This window comes from Cannabis sativa, chromosome 3 (genome assembly GCF_029168945.1).
Source record: "Cannabis sativa cultivar Pink pepper isolate KNU-18-1 chromosome 3, ASM2916894v1, whole genome shotgun sequence".
Classification (NCBI taxonomy): Eukaryota; Viridiplantae; Streptophyta; class Magnoliopsida; order Rosales; family Cannabaceae; genus Cannabis; species Cannabis sativa.
In genome coordinates, this window is record NC_083603.1 from 12,944,081 (window position 1) to 12,965,636 (window position 21,556).

The 21,556-nt window shown below is 35.1% G+C and overlaps 1 protein-coding gene and 1 long non-coding RNA gene across 3 annotated transcripts; both read left to right on the forward strand.

Moving 5' to 3' along the window:
- The first annotated feature begins 8,161 nt into the window (after window positions 1-8,161).
- LOC133035635 (uncharacterized) lies at window positions 8,162-9,060 on the forward strand. Its single transcript, XR_009686777.1, has 2 exons — window positions 8,162-8,357; window positions 8,853-9,060. It is a non-coding gene; the product is annotated as an uncharacterized LOC133035635 (long non-coding RNA).
- A 477-nt stretch (window positions 9,061-9,537) lies between these two features.
- On the forward strand, window positions 9,538-15,489 carry LOC133035636 (uncharacterized). Of its 2 annotated transcripts, none has more exons than XM_061111674.1 (2): window positions 9,538-10,598; window positions 15,238-15,489. In XM_061111674.1, exons 1-2 carry the CDS (start codon window positions 9,560-9,562, stop codon window positions 15,267-15,269), a joined length of 1,071 nt encoding a protein of 356 aa, XP_060967657.1. In that variant the 5' UTR covers window positions 9,538-9,559; the 3' UTR covers window positions 15,270-15,489. The 2 variants fall into 2 exon arrangements, 1 of the variants encoding a protein (XP_060967657.1); XR_009686778.1 differs by lacking the exon at window positions 9,538-10,598 and adding an exon at window positions 14,548-14,743.
- The last annotated feature ends 6,067 nt before the right edge of the window (window positions 15,490-21,556 follow it).

Below are 21,556 nucleotides of genomic sequence, written 5' to 3' on the forward strand. Positions count from 1 at the left end.
TGATCAATCACGAATCAATTAATGAGTCTTACAAGCAGAATGTTCTCATCTAGAATGGGGACCATGGATCTATATGCTGAGCTTCCAATAAGTGAACCAAATTTACCAAGTAAATTCCTACTTATTAATTCTTCGTTGAATCCACTCTTAGAACTTAGAATTGCACTCTCAGACTTATATAGAGCATATTATATGTTTCACGATATCAATATGCTATCTCATTTAACCATTATTATAATCTTATTGTGATTTAAAGATCCTCTATATAGATGATCTACATCGAGATGAGATTTCTTTACCGTTCTCACCCCTCAATGTATTTTGCCCCTTAAAACACTTAGCTACCTGTAAATGGTGTTTAGTGATCTAGTGATTAGTCAGTTAAACAAGAGCTCATCCATTTTTCTATTTGCTAAGCTCGAAGGGAATCATCACTTGACTTCTATACACCAGTAGAAGCTATAGATTCCATATTTATGTTTAGCACTCCCACTCAATCATACTATCATGTTCCCAAAATATACGTATCACCCTGACCTAAAAGTAGGCTTAACTAATAAATCAAAGAACATGAATAGCACTCATGAGTTGAGCCTAAGCATATCAGGATTTAGATTCTTTTAATCTTAAGATCAACTACTGATATTGACTTGGAAAGATATATATAACGGTAAGTTTGTAATATCTTAACTTAGTTGCAATATCGGTCCAGTCCAATGTATACTCCATACATTCGAAACTAGTATACTTTACTAATGTCCTGGAAAGAACATAACACTTACTCCAAGTGTAAGTATACATCATCGCTGATTATCACATTAGTGTAAACCCAATAACACTGATGAAACAGGGACCAAGTCTTTTGATTCATATGAACACAATCACATTCCACTGTGTTGACGATACTGTAATTGTGAATAAACATATGATTTGGATTTAACTGATTCTGTGTGTAAACATAATAAACATATTAAACCATTAGCATGTAGAATTCATGCAAACATCAATCACTTCAAATTTCTTATATTGATAACTAATCAGATTGTAAAGAGTTTTATTTAGGGCATAAAACCCAACAATTTGAATGTCCAACCCACAATAAAGTTTGACCCCAAAGTGTAATATTAGGGTTGACACGTGGAGGAAGAAGGATGTTAAGTTTCCCAACTAACCCATGAAAATAGTGATCTTCCCTAACATAGCGGAGCGAGAAGATTAACCCTCCAAGTGATACGTTGATGTGAATACACTCATCCGGCAACTAACCTAAAAGATGACACTCATCCCTGGAAAAGTGAAGGAAGACCGTTTCTCTAGCGATGGACCATGTTTCAAGAGGTAGCTGTTTTCCTAAGATAATGAATAGACCCTCACTAGGACTCAGCAGGGTCGATCGAATGATATACGAATATTCACTATCTTTCTAGAGTTTTACGACTAGACCTATCATTTTTTTACAATCTTACGTACTCTTTCTCATTCGGTTAGCAAGGTTTAACCGTCGATCATCGCATAACCATTTTTTGGGTTTTATGCCTTAAATAAAACTCCATTTCAATGTAATCCAGATTATTCAATATCAATAAAGTAACAAAAGTATTCTTCATTCATTTGTGTATGTTTTGGTTCACCTTATCAATTGTTTGTCTTTTTGATTTATAAATTCATTCAAACCCTTTTCACATACTTGATCATGTTTATTGTGTTGTCAACACTGTAGAAAGTAAACATGACTATGTGAATAAAGATTCCTAGATTTATCAGAACACTGGGTTTTACTGATATGACAATCTACAACAAAGTTTACTTGCATTTGGAGAAATGCTATGTTCTTTCCAGAACATTGGTTAAAGTAAAGCTTGGGTTGGATGCATGGAGTATGCATTAGAATGGACCGATATTGAACTTTGAAATAGATTTATTAAACTTACTGTAATATCTATTCAATTCAATATCACTTAGTTGATCATAGATCAAATGATCTAAATCCTTATATGATTAGGTTCAATCTCAAGAGTATTATTCGTGTTCTTTGATTTGTTAGTTAAGCCTACTTTTGGGTCAGGGTGATACGTACATTTTGGGAACACGGTAGTGCAATTGAGTGGGAGCGCTAACATAAATATGGAATCTATAGCTTCTATCTGGCGAATAGAAAGCAAAGGATGATTTCCTTCGAGCTTAACCAAACGAAAATAAATGGTGGAGTACTCATTTCACTTAGCTGAAATATCATTTATACAGGGTTAAGTGTTTTAAGGATAAAATACATTGTAGGGTGTTACGGTAATTAAATCCCTTTACAGTGTAAATCATCCATATAGAGGATCATTGATCAAATTAGGATTATAACAATGGATAACTAATGATGTGTCTATATGGTGGAACATATAGAGCGTTCTATATAACTGAGAGTGCAATTCTAAATTCTATGCGTGGATTCAACGAAGAATTAATAAGTCAGTGAATTTAAGTTGTAAATTCTTGATCTGCTTATTGGAAGCTCGGATATATAGACCCATGGTCCCCTCACTAGTTGAGACAATATTACTTGTAAGACTCATTTAATTGATTTTAGTTAATCAATTATAATTCTCAAGTTAGACTATGTCTATTTGAGAATTTATCACTTATTAAGGGCAAAACAGTAAATAGAGAATTTAAAGGGTATATTTATTAATTGGGAAACTTTGATTAGTTTTATTATTAATAAATAAATGACAATATATTATTTGATAATTAATTATAATTATTAAATAATTAGATTTGACATTTATGTGGTTGAATAAGGGAATTGGCAGTTTTTGACAAAATGGGAAACTAGGAATGATGGAAAAGGAAAAATGGAAAAGTGGAAGGCTTGTTTCCACATTGCCTAGGCCGGCCACCTTTGCTTCCCTTTTCCCATTTATTTTTCATTTTTTAATGCCAAGTAATTCAACCATAACCCTATGTGGTCTTCTATAAATAGAAGGTAAAGGCTTCAGGTTTTACACATACTTTGACATTATTTTCTTTCACTCAAAATTCATCTTGAAGCCACCACTCTCTCTCTCTCTACCTTCTTTGTTTTTCGAAATCCTCTAAGTGATAGAGTAGTGCCCACACGCATCAAGTAATACCTCAATCATAGTGAGGAAGGCTGTGTAGAATTCAGAGTCAACAAAGAAGGACATTCGGGCTCAGATCTTGATTATACTCTGCGACAGAAAGGAATCAAGGGTTAGAGATCTGAGTGGGAGGAGACATATATTCCGCTGCACCCAATGTAAGATTTCTCTTACTTTTATGTGTTTAATTTTCTATCGTTTTAGAAGTTCATATTTAGGTTGTTAAATCAACATACTTGTGAGTAGATCTAAGATCCTGGTAAAATAATTCCAACACCATTGACATGGGAAGTATTTATTTACATTTCTTATTTTCTTTTTTACTTCGCACTATAAGTTTACTTACTTGACCGTTAGAGTGCCTTCAGTTGGCACCACCCCGGTATCCCAAGGTTTCACAATTATTCTTTATCTTTGTTTCGCAGGTTGTTAGTGCCCACAAATGTTCATTCCGATCATTGTAGATTTTAGCATCTAAAATTTGGCACCCACCGTGGGGCCCTGACAAACTGACTGTGAGCAAGGCGATCTATCATTTACGACACTTTAGATGGCAGAAGAAGGAGAGTTTGTCGCCCAGGATCAACCCAATGTCAATGAACAACTTGCCACAATAATGGCCCAGATGTACGAGATGGCTGAGTGAACTGGAGTTCTGGAGCGACAAAATGGAAACTTTAAGGAGGAGAACGCAACATTTAGGAGTGAAAATGCCGCAATAAAATCACAAATGGAGTCACTAAAGGCTACCATGACGACTCCTGGTGTTACTCAAAGTCGGTTCTGAGTTCCAAGTACACCAATGGCACCGCTAGACTTAACTCCAATAAGAACAGAGACCCAAGTCTTTGATCAACAAATACTCGGAGGGACATCGACTCCAACGTTAGGAAGTCATTCTGTCCTAGGAGGTTCTCAACCTCAACAATTTGAACATACTGATGTGCAAACAGATAGGAAAAACTATGGAGGTCTAACGACCAGCCATGTGGCCTCCGATCTGCCTACGGTCAGTCTCCATACAACTGGCATGCCTACGGTCAGCCTTCCTACAACTGGCCTGCCTACAGTCAACCTCCCAGTGACTAGCAACTTTGAGGTTGGAACTACAAGGTCTCCTCTTGAAGGACTCCCACCATCACAGGTAACTACCAGACAAGTTATGCTAAACTCCAATCTGATTCCATCTCCTATTGATGCAGGTCATACCACCATTCATACTCTAACTCAAGAGGATTTGATCAAACGAGTGATCGCTCAAAGGTTCGAGGGGATGGAAGCAATGATCCAACATATCCCAGGGGTTTTAACACCAATAAAGAAAAGTCTGCCTAGCAGTTTTTCCGAGTCATCTTTTGTTGATGCCATTGCACTGGTCGAGATGCCAAAGAAGTTTGTGTTCCAATTAATGAGGATGTACGACGAAACAACCGATCCAAATGATCAAATAGCTAGTTATAAATAAAGGATGTTCACTGCTACCATCCCTCACGAGTTGCACGAGACATGCATGTGTAAGGGATTTGGGTCGAGCTTGGCTAGCCCAGCCTTCCAATGGTATACGAATTTACCCAATAATTCCATTTCCTCTTTTGCTCAATTAACAGATATTTTCGTAGAACAATTTACGAGCAGCAAGAAATTGGAGAAACTCTCATATGACCTATGCCGCATCAAACAAGGGAGAGGTGAATCGTTACGAGACTACGTGGCAAGATTCAATGCTAAAAAAGTTTCCATCACTGCATGTGTTAAAATTTATTTTACCAGGATCTTAGATCTACTCACAAGTATGTTGTTTAACACCCTAAATATGAACTTTCTAAAACGATAATTAAACACATATAAAGTTAAGAAAACCTTACATTGATGCAGTGGAATAATGTCTCCTTCCACTCAGATCTCTAACCCTTGTATCCTTTCTGTCGCAGAGTATTATCAAGATCTGAGCCCGAATGTCCTTCTCTTTGTGTGTGATCCTTCACAGTCTTCCAATCTATGATTGAGATACCACTTGCTGTGTGTGGGCACTACTCTATCACTAAGGTTTCGAAATTGAGAAGAGGAAAAAAGAGAGGTATAGGGTCGGCTATAGAGAGAGAAGTGGAAGGCTCAGTTTTTCTAAAAAAAAACAATTTTCTGACAAAAGGCTTGAAAAAACTTGTATTGTGACTGAGCCATCACTTTCTATTTATAGGCAACTACTAGGTTTAGGTTAGTAATTATTTGGCATTAAAATAATGAAAATATCAATTGGAAAAAGCTGCTTAAGTGGCCGGCCATAGGTGTTAATGGGTCTCACTTGGATTTTGCAGTTTTCACAATTTTTATTTCTATTTTCTCAAAAACGCCAATTTTCTAATTCTAACATTTTAAATGCCAAAACTAATTATTTAATAACTAAAATAGATTATTAAATAATATTGTCATTTAATTTAATTATGAATTAAACATATAGAGTCTCTTAATTAATAAATAAACCTAGAATCTCTTTTCTTTACAATTTCACCCCTGCTTAGTGAAAATTCACAAATTAGACATAGTCTAACTTTAGAATTATAATTGATTAATCACAAATTAATTATTGAGTCTTACAAGCAGTATAGTCTCAACTAGAATGGGGACTATGGATCTATATGCTGAGCTTCCAAGTGAACCAAATTTACTAAGTAAATCCCTACTTATTAATTCCTCGTTGAATCCACTCTTAGAACTTAGAATTGCACTCTCAGACTTATATAGAGCATATTATATGTTCGACGATATAGATATGCTGTCTCATTTAACCATTGTTATAATCTTATTGTGATCAAAGATCCTCTATATAGATGATTTACATCGAGATGGGATAATTTTACCGTTTACACCCCTCAACGTATTTTGTCCCTTAAAACACTTAGCTACCTGTAAATGATGTTTAGTGATCTAAGAAATAGTTACTTAAACAAGAGCTCATGAAGGTCATTGACTAACTCATGAAATTCTATGTCCGTTTTATTCATGACATAATTGGATGTACAGGGCAGAAATGATGGAGTGAGACTATTCAAGATAAGGCTTACTTGAGTAGTGTGATCCATTTCAGCACCATGATCCTGGGCTTCTTGGAAATAACTTGGCTTTAGGAGAACATGATCACGCACATTTTGATGGGGTTCCATTCGTGCATTGATGTATTTCTTAGTCGCGTCAAAGCGAGACTGAGATGCCCTACCGAATAGCTCAGTTAACTTCGTCATAACTTCAGCAGCCTTTTCGGTTTTAGAAAACCGAGTTTTAAGGGTGTCAACCATGCTGGAAAGCATGAAGTATAGAGCTTTATTGTTAGCATTCTGCCAACGCTCGTACTTCTCTTTAACAGCTTTGGTTGCATTATCACCCGGCACTTTAGGAGACGGCTCAATTAACACAAACAAGGCACTTTCTCCTATGAGAGCAATATTAATGTTCTCATTCCATTTTGGAAAGTTAGATCCATTTAGCTTATTTTCGGTCAAGAGTGATAACATGGAATTCATCATGGTTATACAGGATACTAAAAAATAATAAATAGAAATCAATAATGGTTTAACACAAAATTCAATTCAGAAATTATAAGCACATAGCATGTAGGAATGCTAAGAGAAAATACTAAGAAAATACAATCCTAAATAATTTCCAAGGTTTTCAACAAACTGATATCAGTGTCCCGTTTAGGCGAGAGTCAAAGCTACCATCCATTGAATAGAGTTGTCAGCTCGTCTAAAATATTAAACATTCTAGCAACCTTTTATTCGATCAAGATTGGAATCCAGCGTTGTCCCGTTTAGGCGAGAGTCAAGGCTATTCAATCTTATGAGCTTCTACCATTGTTTCATATTTTGTAAGTCAAATACAGTCGCCACCATTAGGGTGATCAATACTATATAAAACACTCACAAAGCTACTTATCTTTCGAGATTAAACGGTGCTAACTTGCTAATGAACGTTCCTCCATTAGGGAGGATTACTCACTAAAACAAAAGCTATGTAAAACCAACAATAGAGATCGAATATCTTAATAATAATAAAGCTCATTCTTTAAAATGTATTTTCTTTATTATTTATAATAAAATATATTCATTAAATATCGAATTTAGAATTAAAATTCTAAATTAGAATTTAATTTAATATTTATAAAATTATACTTAGATGGTGATTGAAATAAATTGAATTATTTCCATCTTAGTAGTAATTTTTATATATAAATATTAAGAAAATTATTTAAGTTGTATTAATTTAAATTAATTTGCAACTCAAATTAAATTTTCATGAGAATATATTTATTGTATTTTGAAAAAGAAAGTATAAAACTTTACTATTTTCAAGATACTTAAATAATAATTACTTCGAAAAAATACTTCAAGCAAAAATATCACCTATCTAGATTTTCCTTTGACTAGTTAATTCAATTTCTAATAATATAATTTAATTCTTTTATTTTAAATTAATCATTAAATGAAAAAAATCATTGATTTAAGTTGGTGTAATATCCCAATAAGCTTAATAATTAATAATTAGGGTTTATATTTATATTATGAGTTAACCAGGTAATGAGTGGGATGATAATCCAACTAATTTAGTTCAACATAAAATTTTAAATTTGCTATAAGTGGATAAATAAGCGTGATTTTTAAATTACGGAGATTTATATAGTATGTGTGAATGTAATATGAACTATATGTGGAATAAAAATATTTTCAGGTTTGACAACCTTGGAGACTCGATCGGGGGTTAGAAATGTCATAACAGGCTTAATTGATAGAATTAATGAGAATATTTTGATAAATTGATAATATAGGTATTGGGATAATTAGGAGTATGTAGAATTTAATGTAGCGCTCTAGAAGTAAAAGTTTCTTAGTAACTAAGAAATAATAAAATAATTATTAATAATAAAATTTTTATTAATATTATATTATTATATATTATTATTATTATTATTATTATTATTATTATTAACGTTAAAAAAATTTGAATACGATATATATATATATTATTAAGTTATATATATAACTTATCAGAGAACAGAGACGAACCCTCGTTTCTCTCCTTCAACCAAATTTTCTCCTTTTATATCCATTTTCTTTGATTTTCAATCCAAAACTTAGCGATCTAAGCTCCGGTAGTAGCAGGATAGCGAATTCTCAGAGCGAAGAAGCTTAAGGGCCCGAGATTATCGATCGTTCTCCAAGCAGGTCGGCCAACATACCTGATCCGGAACTTGAGGTAAGAAAAGTATAATGTACCACATGGCATGACATGTTTCGAAATTATCGATTGTCTGATTAGGCAATGATAATGTAATGATACTATGGACACGATATATGGGCTCACCACGATTAGGTGATGCAATACATTTGGCGACGTACCAGGCAAAGGTACGGGCGTCAGTGGCATATGATGAGTACCGAGCGTAGGTACGAGATCGTCTGATTAGGCGATGCGATATATTAGCGTCAAGTTGTGGCACGGGCTCACCTGATTAGGTGATGCAATGATATTATATATGATATTGCATTATGACACGGGCTTGCTTGATTAGGCAATACAAATATATGAGCATATCTGTTTCTATGCATGTGATTGATTATATTACCTACTGTTGAATGTTATAGTTTAATCATTTTGTGATAATGAAATGTATAATTAGCTATTTAATGTATCCTTCTTTATTACTTTTCTTGCTGAGTCTATGTGACTCACGGGTGCTTTGTGGCGCAGGTAAGGGCAAGGCAAAGTTAGAACAACCATGAGATGGCGATCTTCTCCAGCAATGTACATATTGACCCCACCAGCTTGCGTGTTGAGTTGACAGGAGTTGTTTTAGATTGGCTGTGTCTTGTGTCTGCTGTATTTTGAATTGTATTTTGAACTGTTGTTGTATATCATCTTTTGGATAAATCTTTTATAACAGGGATTTCCGGAACTCCTTTTTACTGCCGTTATAATGTCCGTTTTTAGTATTTTATTTTAGTCAAGTTTTTATTATCCTCACAGTTTTTAATAATTAATTACTATATTAGTATTAAACTAGTTTTATAAATTCACACACGTGGCGTTCCTATAGATTAGGGCGTTACAACTTGGTATCAGAGCAGCCATGGTTTTAAAGGTCCTGAAGACTGGTCGAATATGTACATTTGCTGCGAGGACAGGTCGACTCATGGTATAGTAAGTGTTTATGTTATTTGCTATTGCCTTACCTGTTTAGACAAGTATAGTGTATGATGAGAAGAAGTAGTGTGTGAATAGCATATGCATATTGATGTTGATATTGTTTGAATTCTAAATCGTTGAAGGTTTTGGGTTGCAGGATATTGGATCATGCAACGGCGATCTGGCCGTTTAAACCGCGAGCTGGAGCTCGGGTTAGGTGGTGGGGAAGAGCATCCTCCACCCCTCAAAACTGGGAACAACTATTTGCTGCCATGCAAGAGACGATTAGGCAGCAAGGGGAGCAGATTCGAGACCTGAGAGAGCAACAGGCTCGTCCTGCACCTATACTGGCACCTCAGGTAGTGCCACCGAATGTGGGGGATCGTATGGAACCAATTTATGAGCGGTTCAGGAAACAAAACCCACCTGTGTTTGAGGGTGGCCCAGACCCACTGAAAGCAGAACAGTGGATGACTATGATTGCTTCTATCTTTGATTTCATGCGGGTAGAAAATAATGATCGGGTACGATGTGCTATTTATATGTTACGAGATGATGCCCGGATATGGTGGGAGATTGTTTCCCAAGGTCATAATCTGAATACTATGACTTGGGATGCATTCAGGGCACTGTTTTATGAGAAATATTATAATGAATCCATTCGTGCCGCTCAAGCTGAAGAGTTCGCACGATTGGTTCAAGGTAGCATGACTGTGACTGAATATGCTACCAAGTTTGACAGGCTAGCCAAGTTTGCTTCTGATGAAGTGGCCAGTGATGCTGCAAGAAAAGCTAAGTTTATCAGAGGTCTTGAAGAGTATATTGCTAGAGATGTGATTATGGCAGCCAAACAATCAGGGATCGTGAAGACTTATCCTCAGATTGTGGACTTAGCTCTCACTGCTGAGGGGGCTGAAAGCATGATTCGTAAAAAGAGTACTCAGAGGAAGGACGTGTGGAAAACCTCATCTAGTACTGGAGTGAGTAAAAGCTTTAGCCCCAATGACCGAAAAAGGAAACCAGATGGACCACTGGTTGTGGGTCCAAACAGAAAGTTTCAAGGTAACCAGGGCTTTCGTCGAGGCAGAAATGAGGTTTGGCAGCCTTACCCTGAATGCCCAAAATGCAAGAGACATCACTTGGGTGAATGCCGGTCTAGAGTTTGCTACCAATGTGGAGTAGCAGGTCATTTCAAGAACAACTGTCCACAGCTACAAAAGCCCGAGGCTAAGAAAGAAAGTCCTGTGGTTCCTGCTAGGGTGTTTGCTTTGACCCAAGCAGATGCTGAAGCTGGCCCTTCGACTGTTACAGGTGAGATATCTATTGGTGGTATTATGTTTACTATTTTGATTGATTCTGGTGCCACACATTCATATATTTCTAGTAGAATCATTGAGAAATTGAGTAGGCCATGTGATATCATGTCTAGTGGATTTGGTACCTTGTTACCTACTGGAGAAGTGGTAATCTCCAGGAGGTGGGTAAGGTCTCTCCCAGTGTTAGTAGAAGGGAGAGAATTGTCAGTGGATCTGATTGAATTAGACTTAGAAGATTTTGATGCAATCCTGGGAATGGATTGGTTGACTAAGTACAATGCTACTATAGATTGTAAGAGAAAAATGGTGACTTTTGAACCAGAGGGTGAGATTCCATTTGTTTTTATGGGAAAGGTGCAGGGATCTCGGATTCCTTTGATATCGGCACTTAGGACCAGGGAATTATTACGAGAAGGATGTATGGGATACCTGGCTAGTGTGTTGGATACCACAAAAGATACACCTGAGGGGTCGGAAAAGGTTCGAGTAGTATGTGAATTTCCAGATGTATTCCCGGAAGAGTTACCGGGATTACCACCAAAAAGAGAGATTGACTTCGAAATTGAATTAGTACCTAGGGTTGAGCCAGTTTCTAAGGTTCCATATAGAATGGAACCGACAGAATTGAAAGTCCAATTACAGAACCTACTTGATCTACGATTCACGAGGCCGAGTACCTCTCCTTGGGGTGCACCAGTTTTGTTTGTCAAGAAGAAGGATGGATCGTTACGTATGTGCATTGATTATCGTGAATTGAACAAGTTGACAATAAAGAACAAATATCCTTTGCCAAGGATAGATGATTTGTTTGATCAGTTACAGGGAAAGACCATCTTCTCCAAAATTGACCTTCGATCTGGTTATCACCAGTTGAGGATTCGGGAAGAGGATATTCCCAAAACAACTTTTCGCACTCGATATGGGCACTACGAGTTCTTATTGATGTCCTTCGGCTTGACTAATGCACCAGCAGCATTTATGGACTTAATGAATCGGGTATTTAAGGACTTTCTAGATAACTTTGTGATTGTGTTTATTGATGACATTCTAGTCTATTCTGAATCGGAAGAAGCTCATGAACAACACCTCCGTATGGTATTGCAGCGTCTTCGAGAACACAAGCTTTATGCAAAGTTCAAGAAGTGTGAATTCTGGTTGTCCCAAGTGAGTTTCTTAGGACACGTGGTAAGTAAGGATGGGATTCTGGTAGATCCAGTGAAGATTGAAGCTGTTCGAGATTGGCCACGACCTAAGACAGCAACTGAAGTTAGAAGTTTCTTAGGATTGGCAGGGTACTATAGAAGATTTGTAGAAGGTTTTGCCAAAATTGCTACTCCTTTGACCGAGCTGACCCGAAAGAGTTATAAGTTTATGTGGACTGATAAATGCGAGAATAGCTTTCAAGAATTAAAGAAGAGATTGATTACCGCACCAGTTCTAAGCCTCGCCGCCGTTGACGAAAAGTTTGTGATATACTGTGATGCCTCAAGACAAGGTTTGGGTTGTGTGTTAATGCAATCAGGGAAGGTTATTGCTTATGCCTCTAGGCAATTGAAGGATTTTGAACAGCGTTACCCCACTCATGATCTAGAACTGGCAGCCGTGGTTTTTGCCCTGAAGGTTTGGCGTCACTATTTATATGGTGAGAAGTGTGAGATTTACACCGACCACAAAAGTTTGAAATACTTTTTCACTCAAAAAGATTTGAATATGAGACAACGACGATGGCTAGAGTTAGTCAAGGATTATGACTGTGAAATCCTCTACCATCCCGGCAAAGCAAACGTAGTGGCAGATGCACTTAGCCGGAAAGGTCCAGGGCAGGTTTATGAGTTGAAGGAAATCTCTCCAAGATTGGCTGAGGATATGGCTAAGGCTGAGATTGAGTTTGTAGTCGGGAAGTTGGCAAATATTACATTGCAGTCTGATTTACTGGAAAGAATAAAGATTGGCCAACAAAATGATCCTGAATTTATTGAACTCAGAAAAAAAGTTGAGATTGGTGCTACAAAAGATTTCATTGTGACTCCAAGTGGACTACTAAGATATAAGGGTAGAATTTGTGTTCCGACAGATGATCAGATCAGAAGAGAAATTCTTGATGAGTTCCATACTACTCCGTATTCCCTACACCCGGGGACAACAAAGATGTATCATGACACCAAGGCAATATATTGGTGGCCGGGAATGAAGAGTGATATTGTTGAATACGTTTCAAAGTGTTTAACCTGTCAGCGAGTGAAGGCTGAACATCAAAGGCCAGCAGGTTTACTTCAGCCCTTGAGAATACCTGAATGGAAATGGGAAGATATAACTATGGACTTTGTAGTGGGGTTGCCTAGGACTACTGGGTTATATGATTCCATATGGGTGATAGTGGATAGATTCACCAAGTCAGCGCACTTTTTACCTGTGCGAGTGACTTATACTGTGGAGCAGTATGCTGAATTGTACATTAAGGAAATAGTGAGACTCCATGGAACCCCAAAGTCAATTGTTTCAGATCGTGATCCCAAATTTACTTCCAAGTTCTGGGAGAGTTTACAGAAAGCTATGGGAACCAAGTTGAGATTCAGTACAGCTTTTCACCCTCAAACAGATGGTCAGTCTGAGAGAACCATTCAGATATTGGAAGACATGTTGCGAGCATGTGTAATAGATTTTGAAGGATCTTGGAGCAAGTTCCTACCCTTGATTGAGTTTTCATATAATAATAGTTATCAGAGTACCATTGGTATGGCACCTTACGAGATGTTGTATGGTAGGAAATGTCGATCGCCTATCCACTGGGATGAGGCTGGAGAGAGACGTTATCTTGGACCTGAATTGGTCCAAAGGACCAATGAAGCCATTGAAAAGATTCGATCTCGTATGCTTGCTTCGCAAAGTAGACAAAAAAGCTACGCTGATCCAAAGCGTAGGGATATCGAATTTCAAGTGGGAGACTCTGTATTTCTTCGAATATCACCTATAAAAGGGGTGCGTAGATTTGGAAAGAAAGGAAAGTTGAGCCCTAGATACATTGGTCCTTTTGAGATACTGGAGCGGATAGGACAGGTGGCCTATCGATTAGCTTTACCACCCGCGTTATCCGGGGTGCATAATGTCTTCCATATCTCTATGTTGAGAAAGTACGTGTCAGATCCGACACATGTTTTGAGTTACGATGATATTGAGCTCCAGACAGACTTATCTTATAATGAACAACCTATCCAGATTTTAGACAGAAAGGAGAAAGTACTTCGAAATAAAACGATCCCTCTGGTTAAAGTCCTATGGAGGAATAGTAAAGTTGAGGAAGCGACTTGGGAATTAGAGTCACAGATACGGGAGTTGTATCCCGAGTTATTCAGGTAAATTTCGAGGACGAAATTCTTATAAGGAGGGGATGGTTGTAATATCCCAATAAGCTTAATAATTAATAATTAGGGTTTATATTTATATTATGAGTTAACCAGGTAATGAGTGGGATGATAATCCAACTAATTTAGTTCAACATAAAATTTTAAATTTGCTATAAGTGGATAAATAAGCGTGATTTTTAAATTACGGAGATTTATATAGTATGTGTGAATGTAATATGAACTATATGTGGAATAAAAATATTTTCAGGTTTGACAACCTTGGAGACTCGATCGGGGGTTAGAAATGTCATAACAGGCTTAATTGATAGAATTAATGAGAATATTTTGATAAATTGATAATATAGGTATTGGGATAATTAGGAGTATGTAGAATTTAATGTAGCGCTCTAGAAGTAAAAGTTTCTTAGTAACTAAGAAATAATAAAATAATTATTAATAATAAAATTTTTATTAATATTATATTATTATATATTATTATTATTATTATTATTATTATTATTATTATTAACGTTAAAAAAATTTGAATACGATATATATATATATTATTAAGTTATATATATAACTTATCAGAGAACAGAGACGAACCCTCGTTTCTCTCCTTCAACCAAATTTTCTCCTTTTATATCCATTTTCTTTGATTTTCAATCCAAAACTTAGCGATCTAAGCTCCGGTAGTAGCAGGATAGCGAATTCTCAGAGCGAAGAAGCTTAAGGGCCCGAGATTATCGATCGTTCTCCAAGCAGGTCGGCCAACATACCTGATCCGGAACTTGAGGTAAGAAAAGTATAATGTACCACATGGCATGACATGTTCTGAAATTATCGATTGTCTGATTAGGCAATGATAATGTAATGATACTATGGACACGATATATGGGCTCACCTGATTAGGTGATGCAATACATTTGGCGACGTACCAGGCAAAGGTACGGGCGTCAGTGGCATATGATGAGTACCGAGCGTAGGTACGAGATCGTCTGATTAGGCGATGCGATATATTAGCGTCAAGTTGTGGCACGGGCTCACCTGATTAGGTGATGCAATGATATTATATATGATATTGCATTATGACACGGGCTTGCTTGATTAGGCAATACAAATATATGAGCATATCTGTTTCTATGCATGTGATTGATTATATTACCTACTGTTGAATGTTATAGTTTAATCATTTTGTGATAATGAAATGTATAATTAGCTATTTAATGTATCCTTCTTTATTACTTTTCTTGCTGAGTCTATGTGACTCACGGGTGCTTTGTGGCGCAGGTAAGGGCAAGGCAAAGTTAGAACAACCATGAGATGGCGATCTTCTCCAGCAATGTACATATTGACCCCACCAGCTTGCGTGTTGAGTTGACAGGAGTTGTTTTAGACTGGCTGTGTCTTGTGTCTGCTGTATTTTGAATTGTATTTTGAACTGTTGTTGTATATCATCTTTTGGATAAATCTTTTATAACAGGGATTTCCGGAACTCCTTTTTACTGCCGTTATAATGTCCGTTTTTAGTATTTTATTTTAGTCAAGTTTTTATTATCCTCACAGTTTTTAATAATTAATTACTATATTAGTATTAAACTAGTTTTATAAATTCACACACGTGGCGTTCCTATAGATTAGGGCGTTACAGTTGGTCCAAGAATTAATTAAAATAAATAATTAATTTACAACTTAATCTATTTTTCAAGATAAATTCAAAATCATCTTGCATAATTAAATGCAATTTCGAAATTGATTAATAAAATAAAGAAAATATATTTTGAAAATTATTTAAATTTAAGTTGAAAAAATAAATTTCAACTAAAAAATAATTTTCTATTTAATTAAGTGTCATGAAAAAGAAATATTTAAGTATCATGATGAAAATCAACTTAGATATTTAATTTTTCAATTTAATCAAATGTATTAAATTCAAGAAATAAATAATTAAGTGTAGAGAAGGCTTAATTATTAATCTCTAGTTTAATACTAGGAAAAATATACTTATATTAAATTGTACCAAAATTAATTATTTAAATAATTAATTTCACAATATATAATATTTTCCTATTTAATATTAGAAATAATAAGTAGTCAAGAAATAACTATCTAGAAAATATCTTATTTTACTAAGTATCTTTTCCACAAAAATTTGAAAAAATATCTAATTTAAGTTGTTATAGAAAAAATCGAGAACTTAAATATTTTCAAATTTAAATTTAACTAAATATCAAAAATTAAGTTGTAACCACTTAATTTGAAAAATATTCCATTTTAAGTTTAAAACTAACTTAAAAAATATCTTAAGAATCTTCAATTACTAATGCCTAGAATTCCTCAACTTAATTTTAAATTTTAAAAAAAATATTCAAATTTAAGTTAGACAAGAAAAATCAGTTATAATAACTAATTTATAACTTAAATAGGAATATTTAATTAAATAAGCTTCAGAAAGAATCCAGTTAGTTAAAATTCTTTATTTAATTAAATACAAGAAAAATACAAATAGTTTGTCTAGAAATAATATCTAAAACTAAGAGTGTTTTTCTTAAAATTAACTTTAAAATATTAAAATGAAAATAAATTACATATATTTTAAAAGTTAATTATGTTGCTAATCAATTTTATTAGGTTAAACTAATTTAATTAACCTAGCACAGTTATTCAAATCAGGCAAATGAGCCTTCACAATTGGGGTAGTTCATGTGAGGGGGAGCTGGGTTCAGTATGTCGTACCCACTTCTATAGGCCCCCAACTCTCACACAAGGCCCAAAAGAGAGGAATTTAACCTTAAAATAAATAACTGTTATTAATTGAAAGGTCCAAAAACTAAATGGACCTAAATAAAATCTATCATGGTGTGACATTTTATTTAGCAACAACCTATATGCATCTATATAATAAAATAAACATATAGGCTCACACAGGCACACATTTGGATGGATCCTATCATGTTGCTAGGTCATACACAGATGAAAGAAGATTGTAAAATTTACCTGTTACAAATTATTTACTTGACCTATTGACAATTGAACCATGGGTTAAAATCAGATCATTGGATCTGTCAACAAGTTAACCATGGCAATTTAGATCAAGCAATAATAGGTTTTATAAAACTTACACATAAGCTAAAACACATACTCTTGCAACAAGGTTAACTGGATAGTTGGATGTAGGATTTATTTAATTTTAAATAATTAGATTTCGAAAAAAAAAATTAAAATAAAAAAATATTTTCGAAAATAAATAAATAATATTTAAAATTAAACCTACAATTTTGAAAAATTAGGTTTCAACTAACCTAAATATCATTTCAAAAAAAAAAATTGCTAACTATTTTTTAAAAAAAAAAATTATTGTTATTTTATAAATTAAATATTCAATAAAAATTAAAAAAGATAAATAAATATCTTTTCAGATTTTATAATTTAATTTAAATAAATAAAATAACAAAATTTAAAAGTTAGCAAAATATCTTATTTCTATTCAAAATATCATGATTATAGTTATCTTATTTTAAATTTAAATAAGGTCAAGTTAAAAAAAAAATTAATTTTAAAAAAATTTTATATCTGACCTTAAATTTAAAATTAAGATAAGATATAATCAAATTTAAAAATAAGATAAAAAATCAAGCAAAAAGATAGATTTTTACTTGTTTTCAAATTCAAATTACACTAATATCTAAGATTAATTTTAAAAAATTCAAATTAATTTATTTCTGATATTAGATTTGAAAATTGAAAAATAAAAATCTAAATACAAAACTACACAAAAAATCGGAAGTTAAATCCATGAAATAGCATGAAAAATCGAAGAAAAACAAAAAAATTGCGAGCTGTACGCATACTGTCCGCGCGCATGGGGAGGTGCATGGCCGAGGTCCCTCGGCGTAGGAGGCTGCATGCAGCCTGTTCCGCGTGCACAGGGACGAGTTTCAGACAAAAACTCTGTCGAGCAGCTGTCTGAACGCGTGCTGTCCGAGGGTTACCCCTCATCCGCGCGCGTAGGTCAGTTGCATCTCCGTGATATTTTTTGAAACTTCAAAAAATCATAACTAATTCAAATTAAATCGAAATTGAGTTCTGTAAAAAAGTAAATTACTTAATTTTTTCCATACTATCCAATAAAAATAATTCTAGAAACAGAATTTCAATTATTTTTCACGAAAATTCACAAACATCAATCAATCATCATATAACACACAACACAACATGAAACCATCAAAATCACATACAAATCATTTTAAAGTCCAAATTTCTTGAAAGCAAATCAATTACCATGGCTCTGATACCAGTTGTTGGAATTTATTTTACCAGAATCTTAGATCTACTCACAAGTATGTTGTTTAACACCCTAAATATAAACTTTTTAAAACGATAATTAAACACATTAAAAGTTAAGAAAACCTTACATTGATGCAGCGGAATAATGTCTCCTTCCACTCAGATCTCTAACCCTTGTATCCTTTCTGTCGCAGAGTATTATCAAGATCTGAGCCCGAATGTCCTTCTCTTTGTGTGTGATCCTTCACAGTCTTCCAATCTATGATTGAGGTACCACTTGCTGTGTGTGGGCACTACTCTATCACTAAGGTTTCGAAATTGAGAAGAGGAAAAGAGAGAGGTATAGGGTCGGCTATAGAGAGAGAAGTGGAAGGCTCAGTTTTTCTGAAAAAAACAATTTTCTGACAGAAGGCTTTAAAAAACTTGTATTTTGACTGAGCCATCACTTTCTATTTATAGGCAACTACTAGGTTTAGGTTAGTAATTATTTGGCATTAAAATAATGAAAATATCAATTGGAAAAAGCTGCTTAAGTGGCCGGCCATAGGTGTTAATGGGCCTCACTTGGATTTTGCAGTTTTCACAATTTTTATTTCTATTTTCTCAAAAACGCCAATTTTCCAATTCTAACCTTTTAAATGCCAAAACTAATTATTTAATAACTAAAATAGATTATTAAATAATATTGTCATTTAATTTAATTATTAATTAGACATATATAGCCTCTTAATTAATAAATAAACCTAGAATCTCTTTTTTTTACAATTTCACCCCTGCTTAGTGAAGATTCACAAATTAGACATAGTCTAACTTTAGAATTATAATTGATTAATCACAAATCAATTATTGAGTCTTACAAGCAGTATAGTCTCAACTAGAATGGGGACCATGGATCTATATGCTGAGCTTCCAATAAGTGAACCGAATTTACTAAGTAAATCCCTACTTATTAATTCCTCGTTGAATCCACTCTTAGAACTTAGAATTGCACTCTCAGACTTATATAGAGCATATTGTATGTTCCACGATATAGATATGCTATCTCATTTAACCATTGTTATAATCTTATTGTGATCAAAGATCCTCTATGTAGATGATTTACATCGAGATGGGATAATTTTACCGTTTACACCCCTCAACGTATTTTGTCCCTTAAAACACTTAGCTACCTGTAAATGATGTTTAGTGATCTAAGAAAGTCACTTAAACAAGAGCTCATCCATTTACTTCTATTTAGCTAAGCTCGAAGAGAATCATCACTTGACTTCTATACACCAGTAGAAGCTATAGATTCCATATTTGTTGTCGAGTGAATTTCGCAACACCAAATTATATTATATTGTTAATAACAAGAAGAAATTTATGTGTAAAGACAAGTGCGAGTATTCAACCTAGAATGGCGAGTACTCGACTAGGAATGAGAAACAATCAACGAAGGCTGGAAAATAACAATAAGACAGAGAATTATAGTGGTTTAGACAGGTTATGATCTGCTTAGTCCACTGTAGCAAGGGATTCGTAGGTGCCATTTCATGGTGGATCACCCCTTTATATACAAAGCAGGTGTCCAATCAGTTACACAAGGATCACATTCATTGTTAATCCATTATTTACATATTGTATTGCAATAATTAAACCTAAGCAACGTTAACATTAATAAATGAACGACAGTTACTAAGTCCATCAACGTATGCGTCTTCCGCATCTACGAGTTGACTGTTCATATTCCGTTGTTGAGCTCGCAGGGTCATCAGTACGTTTGGAACGTCTGCACCCTTAGGTAATCGCCTCTTGTAGACATCGCATGTCGAGCTGATAGAACCTAGACATGCGAGTCTATATCGGTTTATCAAGGCTATTGGGTCGTTGGGACCAAATCACATCATAGAGAGTTGATCTCTATGCTTTCGCAGAAGTATAGAGAGGATACTCGCATATGTCCTGACACATGCGAGTTGGATCCATCCTATATAATGCGAGTTAAAGTTATGCGATTCGACTTAGGTCGTACTCGCCGTATCTCGCTGGTTTTATCCTGGGCGAGGTCTAAACTTCAAGAAGTCTCTCATGGACATTCCAACTTTCAATGGAAATCTGAATATACGTGTCCTTTAAATAGGAGTCTGGTCTCGAGTTTCTAGGTGAGAGAAATCTCACTATAACACATGCCCCTAGTTTCGCGATGTGACAGGTGCGGTCACAGAGGGAAACTATTGCTCGAGAGACAGGTGAAGGGTTGTCACGAGGAGGTGACCTTTTGGTTGTCCCATCGAGGGTTTCAAAAAATGACGGCTGTAATTATTACTTTTTATTGCATTTATGGTGCCACGTCACAAAAACTCCTCGGTTTTCGTGTAGGCGTGGCCATCGTTGGCCGTTGGATTGGGCGATCTTAGGCATTCTGGCTGCCACGTGTCGTGATCCCAATTAATGAGGGGTATGGGTATTTAAACCCTTTGATACGAATCAAATCCTCCATTTTTTCCTCTTGTTTCTTAACTTCCTTCTTCCCTCCCTTACAGAGACTTCAAAACCATTTTCATCTTTTGCCCAGATTTCTACCGTTCTTTTCTAAAATATCCTCAATCTCAGAAGTGATCGAGAGCAATCGCAGGAACAACTTGCCAAAACTAAAGGTTAGTTTCGAGTTCCATTGTATTTTTTGTTTTCTGTGTTTGAGAAAGAATGTTTTTCTGGGTTTTGGTATTTTGAGGCTCTTTAGGAATGTATGTTTGTAAGGGATATGTATGAGGTTACGTTTTTTGGGTAAAAAACTGGGTAATCTTATGAAAAATGACCTGTAAATTGGAATAACCGCATACTGTGTAAGAAATATTTAAATAGGCGCTGTTTCATACTTTGAATACTCGCGGGTATTCGGATGAACAGTTTAAATATTCGCACACTGACAGAACTTATTTACTTCTGATTATTGGCTAGATCTTTTAGGATTTTATATGTTGTGAGTTGAATTACGAGAGTATTAATCGCTTTTCCAAATGGTGGGTGTGTCACAGTATTCTAATGGTCATATACACGGTTATATGCCCCTTGAGATACTGTGATACACCCAGCCATTTGCAACATGCGTTAATATTCAAATGAGCGTACTCCTTGGCTGATAGGTAGTCTCGGAACGGTGGGAGTAACTCAGTAATTTCAGGGTCATGCTCGAGAACGCATGCCCCTTGAGTAACTGAGTTTCTCCCAGCCGTTTCTGGAGGTATATCGCTTGGCCCAAGATGTGTGACTTATTCGCATCTCTACTCGCATATGAACAGGGTGGTCAGCATTCTTAAGGATGCTGACAATTCTATCAAGT

Bases quoted from the DNA above. Each gene is read 5' to 3' on its own strand.
- LOC133035636 (XM_061111674.1), top strand. From the start codon at position 9,560: ATGCAAGAGACGATTAGGCAGCAAGGGGAGCAGATTCGAGACCTGAGA. The intron at 10,599-15,237 runs GTGAGATATCTA...TTTGTGGCGCAG, and splicing joins TGGCCCTTCGACTGTTACAG to GTAAGGGCAAGGCAAAGTTA.